The sequence below is a fragment of the Megalobrama amblycephala genome, linkage group LG7 (assembly GCF_018812025.1).
Source record: "Megalobrama amblycephala isolate DHTTF-2021 linkage group LG7, ASM1881202v1, whole genome shotgun sequence".
In the NCBI taxonomy this organism is placed as follows: Eukaryota; Metazoa; Chordata; class Actinopteri; order Cypriniformes; family Xenocyprididae; genus Megalobrama; species Megalobrama amblycephala.
This window is the reverse complement of record NC_063050.1, coordinates 26117377-26130358: the sequence shown is the minus strand read 5'-3', so window position 1 is coordinate 26130358 and position 12982 is coordinate 26117377. Positions and strand designations below refer to the sequence as shown.

General features: G+C 38.4%; 1 protein-coding gene across 1 annotated transcript in view; it reads right to left on the bottom strand.

Annotated features, from left to right (window-relative positions):
• The window catches only part of tenm3 (teneurin transmembrane protein 3), a 294739-nt gene that overhangs the window by 101438 nt on the left and 180319 nt on the right, over positions 1 to 12982 (bottom strand). Inside the window, 1 exon segment of the mRNA XM_048196721.1 lies at positions 9288 to 9516. Coding sequence (XP_048052678.1) covers positions 9288 to 9516 — 229 coding nt within the window.

The following is a 12982-nucleotide window of genomic DNA, read 5'->3' as shown; positions in this document are numbered from 1 at the left end:
TTCTTCAGCAGAAGAGGAAATTAAAAAAAAAAAAAAAAAAAAAACTTCATTACATTTTGCATTTAAAGGTCAAATTATCCCAGGTGAAGGACTAGTTGTTTATATAATATAACTGTACAAGTCCAAATGCATAAATGTGCCTTTTCTCCAGCATTTGTTTCGTATGGTGGTTTGAAATACCTAGATCAAATTATATTATTTTCTTGTGGAAAGAAAGTTTTTTTTTTTGTGTGAAAAATTATATATAAAAACAGACGAGAAATATAAAAAATAAATCAATTATATAAGGCAATCATACAATGAAGGTAGCTGTCACCTGTATAAATCTATGCAAATTGTTAGTATTTTTACTTTTGTCATGAATTTCATTTCATAATTGTTTTGTTAAATTCAGCTTAAACACCTATATTAAAATATTTAATGGCACATTTCCTTATGACAACTTTACCCATATGCTGTCATGGTACTTTTCTGCGAAAACCATAGTGTTTAATAGTTTAATAGTTGTAGCCATGTATGTGTCTACACAGAATTAATGGTCACAAAAAAAAAAAAAAAAAAAAAAAAAAAAACTCCCCAGGAAATATTCACTTGATTTAAAAAAGAGAAAACTAACACCAGTCTCTCCAATACATTTATTAAAGGCCTATACTTAACCCTCTTCCACAACATGAAATCCCCTCCTTTTGTTAAACAAAACAACTCACAAGCTTGCAGAGCTAAGCAATTCTCTAAAACTGCATGGTTGTCTGTTCGATTGCATTCTTTATGTTGACAGAATGACCCATGAAGACACTGAACAATGGAACAAACAGATGATTCGAGCTGCGATATCAAATAACACTGAGCACTAAATCCAATTAGCGAGACAATTCGACAATCTCTCTGCATTCTAATGCAGCAACAGAGAGAGAGAGAGAGAGAGAGAGAGAGAGAGAGAGAAAGAGAGAGAAACTGTGCTCTTGTTTTAGTGCGGTAAACAGTTGCTGCCAACTCACTGTTACTCCAATATTATCAATCAACCCAATCAAAGCCAAGATGCTGTGCAAGGCAGTCAGGATTTAATCTAGTAATGCAGGAATATCAATTAAAGAATTAGACAAATTAAAATATTAAAGGCTGTGTAACTTGATTTATGCAAGTGGCGAATCGATTAGCATATTAGTGGATTTTTATTGCAACTTAATTTAGAGCAATTATTCCTAAGCAAGTACCAGTGTCAGAATCGGCTGCCAATCAAATGCCTCTAGATAATTTACATTCGTTGGCTAACTGAACCAGGGAAAAGAGATATATACGATAAGAGCTTGGGTCAGTGCATGACCGCTTTGTCTAAATTCGGTTGGCTCAATATGAGACTTTGTCCATTTGGTTGGCTCAGCGCTGGCCTTCTGTTTGGGGGTGGCTGTGTTGGGGTGGGGAGTCTGGAGATTTAGCACTTTGGTTGGCTCAGTGTTGGGCTTTGGCATCAGCAGCTGGCACCATGAGAAAACTCAGGAGCACATACCCGTCCCCATAGCCGCCCTCGTGGCACACGGGAGGGAACACATCCATCTCTATTAAGTTGTCATGCCCGTTTTCAAGAACTGCTTGCTTTGCTAATTTTCTACATGAGAAAGACAAACAATTAGAATAAAGGTCGTCAGTGCTTTCTGGTGATGAGACAGTCAAGGTATTTCTAATTATAAGTTTGGCAGCAAATCCAAAGAGAAAGAGCTTCCCAGGCAGCAGTCACTCATAGCTGAATGTACACCGAATGAAAGACAGACATTCGCACACGAACCCACACATATGAAAAGACTCATAAAATAAATATACTGCAGTTTTATGTTTGATGTATCATTCCGTTTTCCTCTAAATGGAAGCACTAACATGCTCTGATAAGGAGGGAATATTTATTACGGTGAATAGAGCCACAGAATTACTCAAGCGCGCTGAATGACTGTAAAGTGTTATTGGTAGGCTCTCTACTTCCACTATGAGCTAAGTGTGAGAATATATTAATTACTGTACTTCCTCTATAGTCAATAGCATCCTCTGAGAGAGGGATGCGCATCTCTAGAGATGCATATAATCTGAAGTAGTAATTTTCAATTGGTGGGCCGTGACCCTGAAATGAGTCACAGATCTGTTCTGATAGGGTTGCGGGTAGCGGGGAAAAACAAAGCTAAAGGTCAAAAATAAAATGCAACTAACCTTGTAATTGTGTTTTGTTAGGATATAAAAATAGGCTAATCAAATTATGTGAGGGAGAAAACAATGCTTCCCATATCTTTTGTTGTTGACATCAAAGGCTATATGCGTGCATCATCCTACTGTATGTGGATGAAAATTCATCTGTCGCTTGGTAGAAGATTGTGAAGCAAGTTAAATACCAACATGGACAGGTTGTGTGACAAGCCCTCATCCTCAAAAAACATTTTCTCTTTTTCAAAAATGCAGCATTGTGCCAGCCGAAGTCCAAAAAGTAAAACCAATTGAGAACTACTGATCTAAGCCATGGTGCAATATAGAGTTTTTCATTCCTCTTCACGAATTTACTTTGGATGAAAACTGATGCATGGGATTCCAAGAGTAATTCGGTATGACTTTACACATATGACTTTTGGTTTTCCCCGTATAACACCACTATGACCTACGCTCTAACCAACTCACCCTTCTGACCTCATAGCAGGAGTTCAAACCTTTACTTCAAGTTTTTACAACAAGTGACTTGCTGACATGTAACTCAATAACATGACCTGACCATATGTTTGTCCGTCTTGAATTACACTGGCCTGCTTTTAAACAAACCACACAACAGTATTTAAAATGACTTGTGTAGTTTCAAATTCATTTTATGCCCCATTTTTGAGACAGTGAATAGAAAAAGACCAACTCTGGGATCTGTAACACTTGAAAGACCTATTTATTGTAAGTCACGTTGTCATGAAAATGTTAAATGTTACATTTTATTATGATTGCTGACAGTTCATATAGCCATTTAACAACGGGTTTTTATCAGTTAAAGGGATCATAGCAATAATTTGGTGGTGCATGCTTGAAAATAGTTTTTAAATAAATGCTGAGATTAGACTCTGCAGTAAAAATGTTAATATATAGTAGTTTCGCCGCCCACTTAAACGAGAGATAACAGAACACACATAATGAAAAAGAGATAAAATCTCCAGCTGTAGTATCTGTGGACTGACTGGGGCATCTGTTGTTTAGGTAGGACAGGAATAACGTTCCTTTGACACGGAAGACGGCGAACAGGGATTTCTGAGCATGAGGGACGGGATAACCATTGTTAATTGATTACAGCAGGCATGACATCAGGCTGGAAATTGCTATGCTAATCCATGTATCTCCTTTCACGTTTGTCATCCTCTGACAAATACCTTCACAGAAGATTTTGGAAGCGCGAACGTGTAAAGGAACTGGAAAATAACTTAACAATGGTTATGAGATAGTCTACTTAAAAGATAATTCAAATTCAAAAATTTTCAGTCATGGAATTACTATATGACACAGTGAAACGTTTAGATGAGTTAATGTGATGAACTGAATAATGTGGAAACAGAATTTCCTAATCTTCTGACAAGGACCTATGACCTTCAGAATAAATATACACTTCTTTAGTTCTTTGACTTCTTTTATATCGCTTTTATGCTTCATTCGTGCTAACTGACAGCCCTGTGCTTCACACTTTTGAAAAACTACATCTATGTTCAATCTACAGGATATATATCTATAAACTAGATCTCTCATAATAAACTATAGTAACAGGCCTGAATGATGTTAAAATTCATATTTCCACTCCACATCACAGTATGGAGGCAGAAAGAGATAGAACAAATGCAAAAGACAGAAAACAAAAACAAAAAACATCATAACCTCTATGTGAAGGAAAATGCAAATGGAGGCTATTGTTATTCGCAAGAAGCCCATTCTTTCAATGCTGCCTGCAGTGTATTCTTCAGCAATGCTACTGTGAACATTTGCAAGTTATACAAGTGACAAAGGACAAAGTGTCAATGCTGAATGATCCATAGCACTTAGATAAGCCTGTACTGAGAGGCATCTCACAGTTGCTGTGTGTTTTGTCTATGTGGATTGACCCTGACTGTTCCTTGTTCATAACCTGAGGGTGTAGATCATAGATAAATTAACAAAACATCTGAAGGCTCTTGACAGTTGGGAAACTTGGCAGAATGGTGTGTGATTATACTCTGCACACAATCCTTTATGAGTCATCAGGCATTTATACTTGTTTTTAATTGCAATAACACCTATTGAAGTTATATTGATGGATGCTGCTTTAATGACAATCTGTGGCCAGTTGCTTATACTAGTCTTAAAAGTTAGTCATCTGATTTTTTCTTAAAGACTGCTCATAACTTTTTAAAGTCAGTTACCTAAATGTCGTTGCACACCCGTAAGACCTTCGTTCATCTTCAGAACACAAATTAAGATTTTTGATAAAATTCGATGGTTCAGTGTGGCTTCCATTGCCAGCAAAATAATTAACACTTTCAATGCCCAAAAACGTACTAAAGATGTATTTAAAACAGTTTATGTGACTACAGTGGTTCAATCTTAATTTTATGAAGCCACGAGAATACTTTTTGCGCGGCAAAAAAACTAAATAACGACTTTATTCAACAATTTCTAGTGATGGGCGATTTCAAAACACTGCTTCATGAAGCTTTATGAATCTTTTGTTTCGAATCAGTGTTTCGGAGCGTGTATCAAACTGCGAAAGTCACATGTTTTCAGTAAACAAGGCTTCGTTACGTCATAAGTGTTTCGAAATTTCAATGGTTCACCACTGGGGGGCGTGACTTAGCAGATTGATACACGCTCCGAACCACTGATTTGAAACAAAAGATTCGTAAAGCTTCGAAGCTTCATGAAGCAGTGTTTTTTTTTTTGGCTCACAAAATGTATTCTCATTGCTTCATAACATTAAGGTTGAACCACTGTAGTCACATGAACTGTTTTAAATATGTCTTTAGTAGCTTTCTGGGCATCTGGAAGTATTAATTGTCTTGCTGGCAATGCAGGCCTCACTGAGCCATCGGATTTTATAAAAAATATCTTAATTTGAGTTCCGAAGATGAACGAAGGTCTTACGGGTGTGGAACGACATGAGGGTGAGTAATTAATGACAGAACTGTCATTTTTGGGTGAACTAACCCTTTAAGATGCAGTCTTAACATAGTGGTTAAGTTTATGCAACTGGCCACTAATGTCTGGTTTTGTTTTGAAGCAATAAATCCCTTCAAAACCTACTCTTCTAAACCACTTACCAAAGAAAAATACAATAAACAAAGTAAAAAATCAGTAAATGTTCATTGTGCACTCAGTTTATTGCCTTTTGCTTGAGGAAGTTTACAGGAGATTTGTGTAAGACTGGCTTTAATTACTTTTCCTCCGTATAGCAAGAATGTATCTACAGAAAACGAGATTTTGTTATCTCTTGTGATGGTGAAATTCGTGAAGTCTATCTTTAGCTGTCTAACCTCTGAGGCGTGACATGGGAACTGACCTATGAGTCAAAAGTACTTTGAGATTCACATAGGGGACTCCTGTGTGTGGCTGATGTGCACTTTGCTGGTTATCTCCACATGGAGAACAGCTTGAAAATAAAGCCGTTTTGCTATGTGCAAAATTGAAATCACGGCCAGCACAGAGTATGTTGTGAGATGCGTTATTTTGCCTAGAGCGAGGTTTTGGAATGTCAAGTGCTTCAGATCTCTCCCTCATTTCAAGATAAATCCATTACCACTCTATCACGAGCAGAACATGTAGTTTACAGCCTATAAGAAGCAAGAATTCACCACGCATTAAACAGCGGTAATAGATTATCGGCAGTCAAATGAAAGTCAGATGAAATTTGAAGATGATCAAAAATACAATAAAACAGATGTAGTCAAAATTTAATGATTACCCACGTTTTTATCCATATGCAAAAGGAACAAATGGACAAAAATGTGGGAAATATGTTACTCCCTCTCAAATAGTCTATCAAAAATAAACAAAAAACATGTATTATACAAATTTGTATTATATAAATCTGATGTATAATATAATATATACAGTAATATTATATAGTAAAACTTATTTCATCTAGAAAATCAGTAACTAGGCACAAATTTATGGATTGGAAATGGAAATCCTGGAGTGGATGGGAGGGTCCAGAAGAAGGTTCGCTAATTGCCTGATTTGTTTTTATATTTGAAATGCTCAGACACTGAATGCGGAAAACATCCTTGTGCAGAGATCTTGAGATATTTTAATCAGTTAAGGACCGGCAGGTGTCTCAAGAGGATTCTCATGTTTCTCCTTTCTCCACTTTAACAGCATCATCAAATAGCGTAGAGAGTAAAGACAGTAGAGTGAGGTAATTGACCGTACGAGAGCCAGAGTCATGATCGTTTAGAATTGTCTGTTTAGCACAAATTGTGCACAAATTACAAGAATGTGAAAGCATGCTCAGATGTGGTCTGCATTTCACACATGGTTCATGACAATGTCAATAATGGCTTAAAGGTACAGTCAGTAATTGCTAAACAATGCCAACCTGAGCCCCGGGAACCAATCGTTCATGCTTGTAAACACAGGGAAGTGCAGCATATAGGAAATGTGTCGTCAGAGCAATTAACTATACCTAACCGCCTAACAAATTCTGAATTGTTCCTCTAATGAAATTTATGTAAAACAGCTACTAAATAATGTCAAATAATAACTTAACCGGGTGCAAGTAAATTAGCAGGATGCATTTAAGGACTGGACTGTGCAATTTTCTACAAAGACTAATGCAGTCTACTGATTTTTCTTTTTCATTTCTTCAGCCAGAACCTTTTGCCTCAAACAAATCAGTGGACTTGTTCAGGGAAACATGTTGTGAAGCGTTTGCATTTCCACTCTCTGCCAGCACGTTTTCATCCATTTACCAGTGCTGATGTTTTTCATTATTTTCATCTAAACTTCACTGTTGTGCCTGTCGAGGAGCTGGATGTTTTGTTTATTTTAACTCTAAAAGTCAGCCTGTATCATGTAAACAGTTGTTAAGTAAGCTCCATGTCTAACTTGGAACACGGCACCTTTTGAACCAATTCTGCCACGCAGACGATGTGTTTTTGAGCGTAACTGAACGAGTGTGTGTTTTCAGAGTGTTTATTTGGTAAGAAGATGCAACACCATAGTTGGATTTACAAGCATCTGTAAGTGTCAGAGAACCTACTGACTGTGTGTGGTCTAGTTTGGTCTTTTTCAGTGAGATCTCACGATATAAACAGACATTTAAGCTCTCTTGCTAATATCTACATAATTCTTTGTCAGTGTGAGTGGAGGAGTGCCAAGGATAAGGTTTCGAGGATATGGTGTGACCACTGAGACAGAGAAAGAAGAACAAAAACAAACAGCAGAGCGAAAGTTGGAAAAGAGACAGAAAGCAAAACAATGGGGATGAACAACAATGGACTAAAGTGCAGACATCTTGCTGTGGTTGACACAACATAAAGCAAAAAAGTAAGACGACCACAAAAAAATGAATACAGTATAAAGTGAGAAAGAGAGAGAGAGAATGAGAGTGGTGAGGAAAACAGAGAAACAGAGGGAAAGACCATAAAGGAAGTGTAGCTGTTGGATATTCCTGTTTTGTGACCACTGTGTCCATGTGAAGGGCCATGAAGTGAAACTTGAGGGTGGCGGTGCAGAGGCAGGTGTGTTATTCCTGGATCTCTTAACACTATGTTTGCACTGGCACTCATAAAATATAAATTCAAAAGCAAGCCACTCATCACACACTGCATTCCTATAGACCTTAGTCAGGGTACATTTAATGCAATTAGAAGGATGTGAGTCTGTACAGTCTGTTTAATGGGTTGACGTAATGTCTTATTTTAAAACCTATTTTTTGTCCACTGTATTGTCACAATACCAATATTTCAGTAGCCTACACCAATGTTCATTTGATTTTATTAAATTAGGTATTAAGTTAATATTATTGCATACTAATATATAAATATTACTATAAATGTTAATGGCATTTAACCTTTAAATATTTCTCAAAAATATGAACAATTGATCTATTTTTAACCTATTTTTGTCTGGTTTATGTGTGTTGTCTTAAGACAAACCAACTTACAAGAAACCTTTTCAAAAAGCATATTTTCATTAAGAAGTGCATTTGAGCATTTATGCGTAAAGCCATATTACAGCATTACACGCTACCTGCACTGTAGCAAAATACTGTAGAATGGTGCATTTACTTTATTTCAGTATCATCTTGGAACCAAATCCCTCCCTTGAACATTTTCAGACAGACGATTTTCAATATTTTGTTGGCTAGATATTGCGGTACCATTAGCCACTGAACGGACTGTACGTCTAGCCCTCAAAGCCTTGCTACGTCTAGCCCTCAAAGCCTTGCTCCCATTTACATCAAATTTAATATGCTGTCTATCCAGACTAAGGTCTATGGCTTTTAGGCTGTGGAGAGGAATTGAGGCCGTCTTTCTTTCTCTTGACTGCCTTTCATCAAGTATTTTTAAAGAATGGCAGTAAGACATTTAGCACAATGACAGCATCACTTACCAAGTGCTCCAAAAAAGTTTCTGGAACGACCGGTATTTCTCTCTCTGCACCCATCCCCACTATCTGTCTCAGTGCTTACATCATGCAGGATGAATGAAAGGAGTGTTAGGTGGTAACATCCCTTAATGGGGTAGGCTTAGACATTATGTATACAGTGTCACTAGAAAGAGTAGATCAAAAACAGAGTGAGGCCATTATGGAGCTAACGTTCAACCCCCCGAAACAAAGCGCTCCCTTCTGCTAGTGTTTAAAGAGCCCTCAGAGTATCCTCCAAGCTTACAGCCTCACTGATTAATGGGGGAAAAACAACCAAGCCGTATCCTCCCCTGTGCTTGGCAAGGCCTCAGTCACTCACACTCTGGGATGTTAGCAGAGTCAGCAGAAGCACTTTTTGACACTGCCATATTATAAACCGTTTTGTAAGACTGATGATAAACAGAAACCTTATTTTGAGTGATGATGGTCAAAAATTCATCTATGAATGATGAATGTAAAATATACTATCAGGCTTGTTAGTATGCCTACTTGTTAACTTTATACTTGATGTATTATAAAATAAAAGCCCTGCAGTCACACTGTTTTGAGATAGATATGAAGGTCACGTGTTTTGCTGTGTGAGCAATGTCAAATAAAAGATCTGTCCATATCACAGGTCACACTTTGTGGGATGTTACTGTGCTGGTGTGTGTGATTGCGTAACTGACCTACTCTCCAGCGGCACATTGCTGCCCAGGACCCAGCTGTCCTGCAGCGGCACTGACTCGGGTGTGGTTTGCAGTTCGGCGGGGAGGGCGGCCGGAGGGGCCGGGCTCACGTTCCTGCGGCTACTCAGAGAGTTGTGGTTCAGCGCCGTCACCGACGGCTGCTGCTTGTGCGGAGGTGGCACTGGTGGCAGTGTGGACTGGCCCTGCTGGTGTTGATTGGACGGTTGATCTGTGGAAGGAATCAAACAAAACCGGGTTAATCAATGGCGAGGTGGCGAGGTAATGCTGTGCAGATGTAATCAGTTGTCCTTGGTAATTAATCGTGGCAGTTAGGCAAATGTGTCTGGATGAATGTGCTTTTGCCAAAGAACATCTGGGACATATTACAACAGGGTGATGATGACTTTAACCATTTAGTACCCGCCCCCACCAGCTGTCGAAATGCTGAGTATATGATGACAACGACACATATGCACGCAATCATACACATATAAGCATATGATCGAGATGATTAAACATCCACTTTAAGATGTGCCGGGGACCGCGGCGGCACTTATCTGTCATAATTGCAATAAATCTACCCTTGGGTTTGTTCGGGATTGCACCATGTCAATGACAAGTGTATGAAGAAGCAATGTTTTGAGTAGTGGAGATTGTGAGCAGAGTAGGCACTTCATTGCCTGAGCTTAAAGGGTTAGTTCACCCAAAAATTACATTTCTGTTATTAATTACTCACCCTCATGTCATTCCACACCGGAAGACCTTTGTTCATCTTCAGAACACAAATTAAGATATTTTGATGAAATCCATTGAATACGATATTTTTGATCCTCCATTGAAAGCAACAAAACTACCAAATTCAAGGTCCAGAAAAGTAGTAAAAATATCTTTAAAATAGTCAACGTGACTACAGTGGTTCAACCTTAATATTACGAAGCGATGAGAATACTTTTTGTGCACAAAAACAAAACAAAAATAATAACTTTATTCAACAAATTCATCTCTCCCCTTGTCATTCTCCTATGCTGTTTACGTTCAGCGCTTCCAGGTTCTACGTCAGAACGCCGGCTCAGTATTGGCCGGCTCCTGCGTCAGCATCACACGCATACCAATACTGAGCCGGCGTTCTGACATAAACACGGAAGCGCTGCAACGTAAATAGCGAAGTATTCTCGTTGCTTCATAATATTAAAGTTGAACCACCTATTTTAATGATGTTATTACTACTTTTCTAGACCTTGAATGTGGTAATTTCATTGCTTTCAATGGAGGATAAAAAAAAAAAACTCAGATTTCATCAAAATATCTTAATTTGAGTTCTGAAGATAAACGAAGGTCTTACGGGTGTGAAATGACATGAGGGTGAGAAATTTCATTTTTGGGTGAACTAACCCTTTAAGACTGTTTCAGATATAGATCACCACAGTTGAAAAATGCCTAGAAAAACAATCTTAAAATCAAGTTTATTTATATAATTGTACCATACAGGTGCAATTGCATTGACAAAGCTACTGTGTATGTTTACTCCTCATTTCCCCCCCTTTTTTTAGCAACTTTCTGTCCTTGTCATCTTTCCTAGACTCTGTTTTCAATCAGTCTGATCCCAAGTGGACACAGTTAAATACAGGTGTAAATGGGGTCTAAAACCTTTGAGCTTGTCCACTTTCGACCACTTCCAGAGATAGTCGATAGTCACTGCCCACTGACCTCACCAAGTGACCACTTGGAATCAGATCACTGAAAATACATCTTAACACCAGGTGCAAACAGGGCCCTAAAGGCTTTAGACATGCAGTGTATTATACTTAATGTGTATCATTGTTGGAGGCCCATAATCAGAACCTTAAAAGCACTTTTGCAAACTTCTCAAAACACAAACTTCTCTGGTTGAAGCACATAGGTGAGAAAAATGGGAGGGTTTAAAGACTGACTAAGCTGTGTACTTAGCATTAGCCTACAACTAGCTATGTCGATTTAGAATCAAGGATCTTAAGCGGCATTTGTCACATCGTGAGGGATCACGTCCTCATCTAAACCTCTGGTGAGTCAAATCTAGAATGTGAAATTGAGAGAGAGAGCAAGAGATTATGTGCTGTAACTTGAGGCCACAAAATCCTTTTCCTTGAACATAGATAAGATGAAACACAATGATATGTATGTGCAGCAGCCTTTCCAGAAAGACAAAACCATTGCTCAACTTCCTGCGCTCTTCTGTGTTACTCATATAGCCTTCTTTGATGGCAGTTTGATACAGCAGGGTCGCTATAAGAACTAAGCAGAACGACAAACAACGAGTAAGTGAGTGTACACTGCGGCTGAGAAGCTTCTGGCAGATTCGGACTGCAATTGTTCTCTGGTGTGACAAAGCCATTTCATGGCGTCTTTGACCTTTTCTAGAGCTGCCTGTATGTGCCCGTTTCATTCACTCTCATCTGTTTCTCTCTTTGAAACATCTACAGGCTTGAAGACACTCATGCTAGCAAATTATAGTACAGAGGGTTATAAGAATGTTTTGACAAGGGCTCTCTTTGTGCCTTTTCTTCACTTGTTTCTTAGTCTGAAAACCCAAAAGCTGTCACTGTGTAATCAGAATATTAACCTCTATTTGCAATCTGTAATACCCCCCCCCCCCCCCCCCCATAAGATATTAAATATGCTTAATGTAAATTTAATTTTGTTTATATATGTAAATATTTTCTGAATATTTTCATAATTATGGCTTTATTACATTGCCAAATAAATTCTTTACTGTTTTTCTCACACAGTAAAAAAGTATTGTGTAAAATATACAAGAAAATTTATGAAAAGTTTTAAAACCCCTCCTGCAGGTTGTTCAAGGTTGCCAAGCAACATTGGAACTTGCCACATTATTATAAAATTCAACAGATGTGTGGTCACAATGTCACAGGTGTGCAAGTGTGCATACATTTATTTTACAATGGCTTCAGACATACCTAGTCAGATTCAGAGGTTGAATTTTCTGCAAAAAATAACACTATTGCGATATATAATGTTAGCATGATATGTATGATTTTTGTCAAACAGCTCACCCCTAATGATGATGTGATTTTAACCCGGCGGTTCAGGTGAGTGTGGCTGATCATGAATCAAAGAGCTCAACGGAGGATGTTCTGACCACCCCCGCAGTATACTGGGATACAGTGTGCTCTGTTCAAGTAAAAATGTGATGTGCTGAGAGAATAAGGAGAGTAAGAAAGGTTTGCTGAGAGGCTGAAACAAGAAGACAGGTGTGGTATGGATTGCTTAAGGCAACACATAGATACATGAGTGCAAATCTGTTGGGAATCACAACACATCTAGCTTCTAGCTTTTGTCTGAGGGCTATACACATGTACTGTATCCCCTCTAAAAGTCATCCACACAAACACAAAACCTCAGGATGGGCTGTAACCCCCCCCCCCCCCCCCCCCACACACACAGACACACACAAAAAAACAAAACAAAAAAAAAAACAAGGATTGATCTATTCTTTGACCAAAACAAAGCAAGTACCTGAAACCCAGAGGCAGTGAGAGTGCACAGACAGCTTTCAGATTGGATTCTCATAACATACTCGAGGGACTGGATGCATACATTTCCATAGTCTGGGTGTACTCATTCCATTGGGTCCTATCTACTTTGCAGCTGCTGGCTTCAAAGAGCACAACAACCAAATCAAAACAATGGAGGGAGAG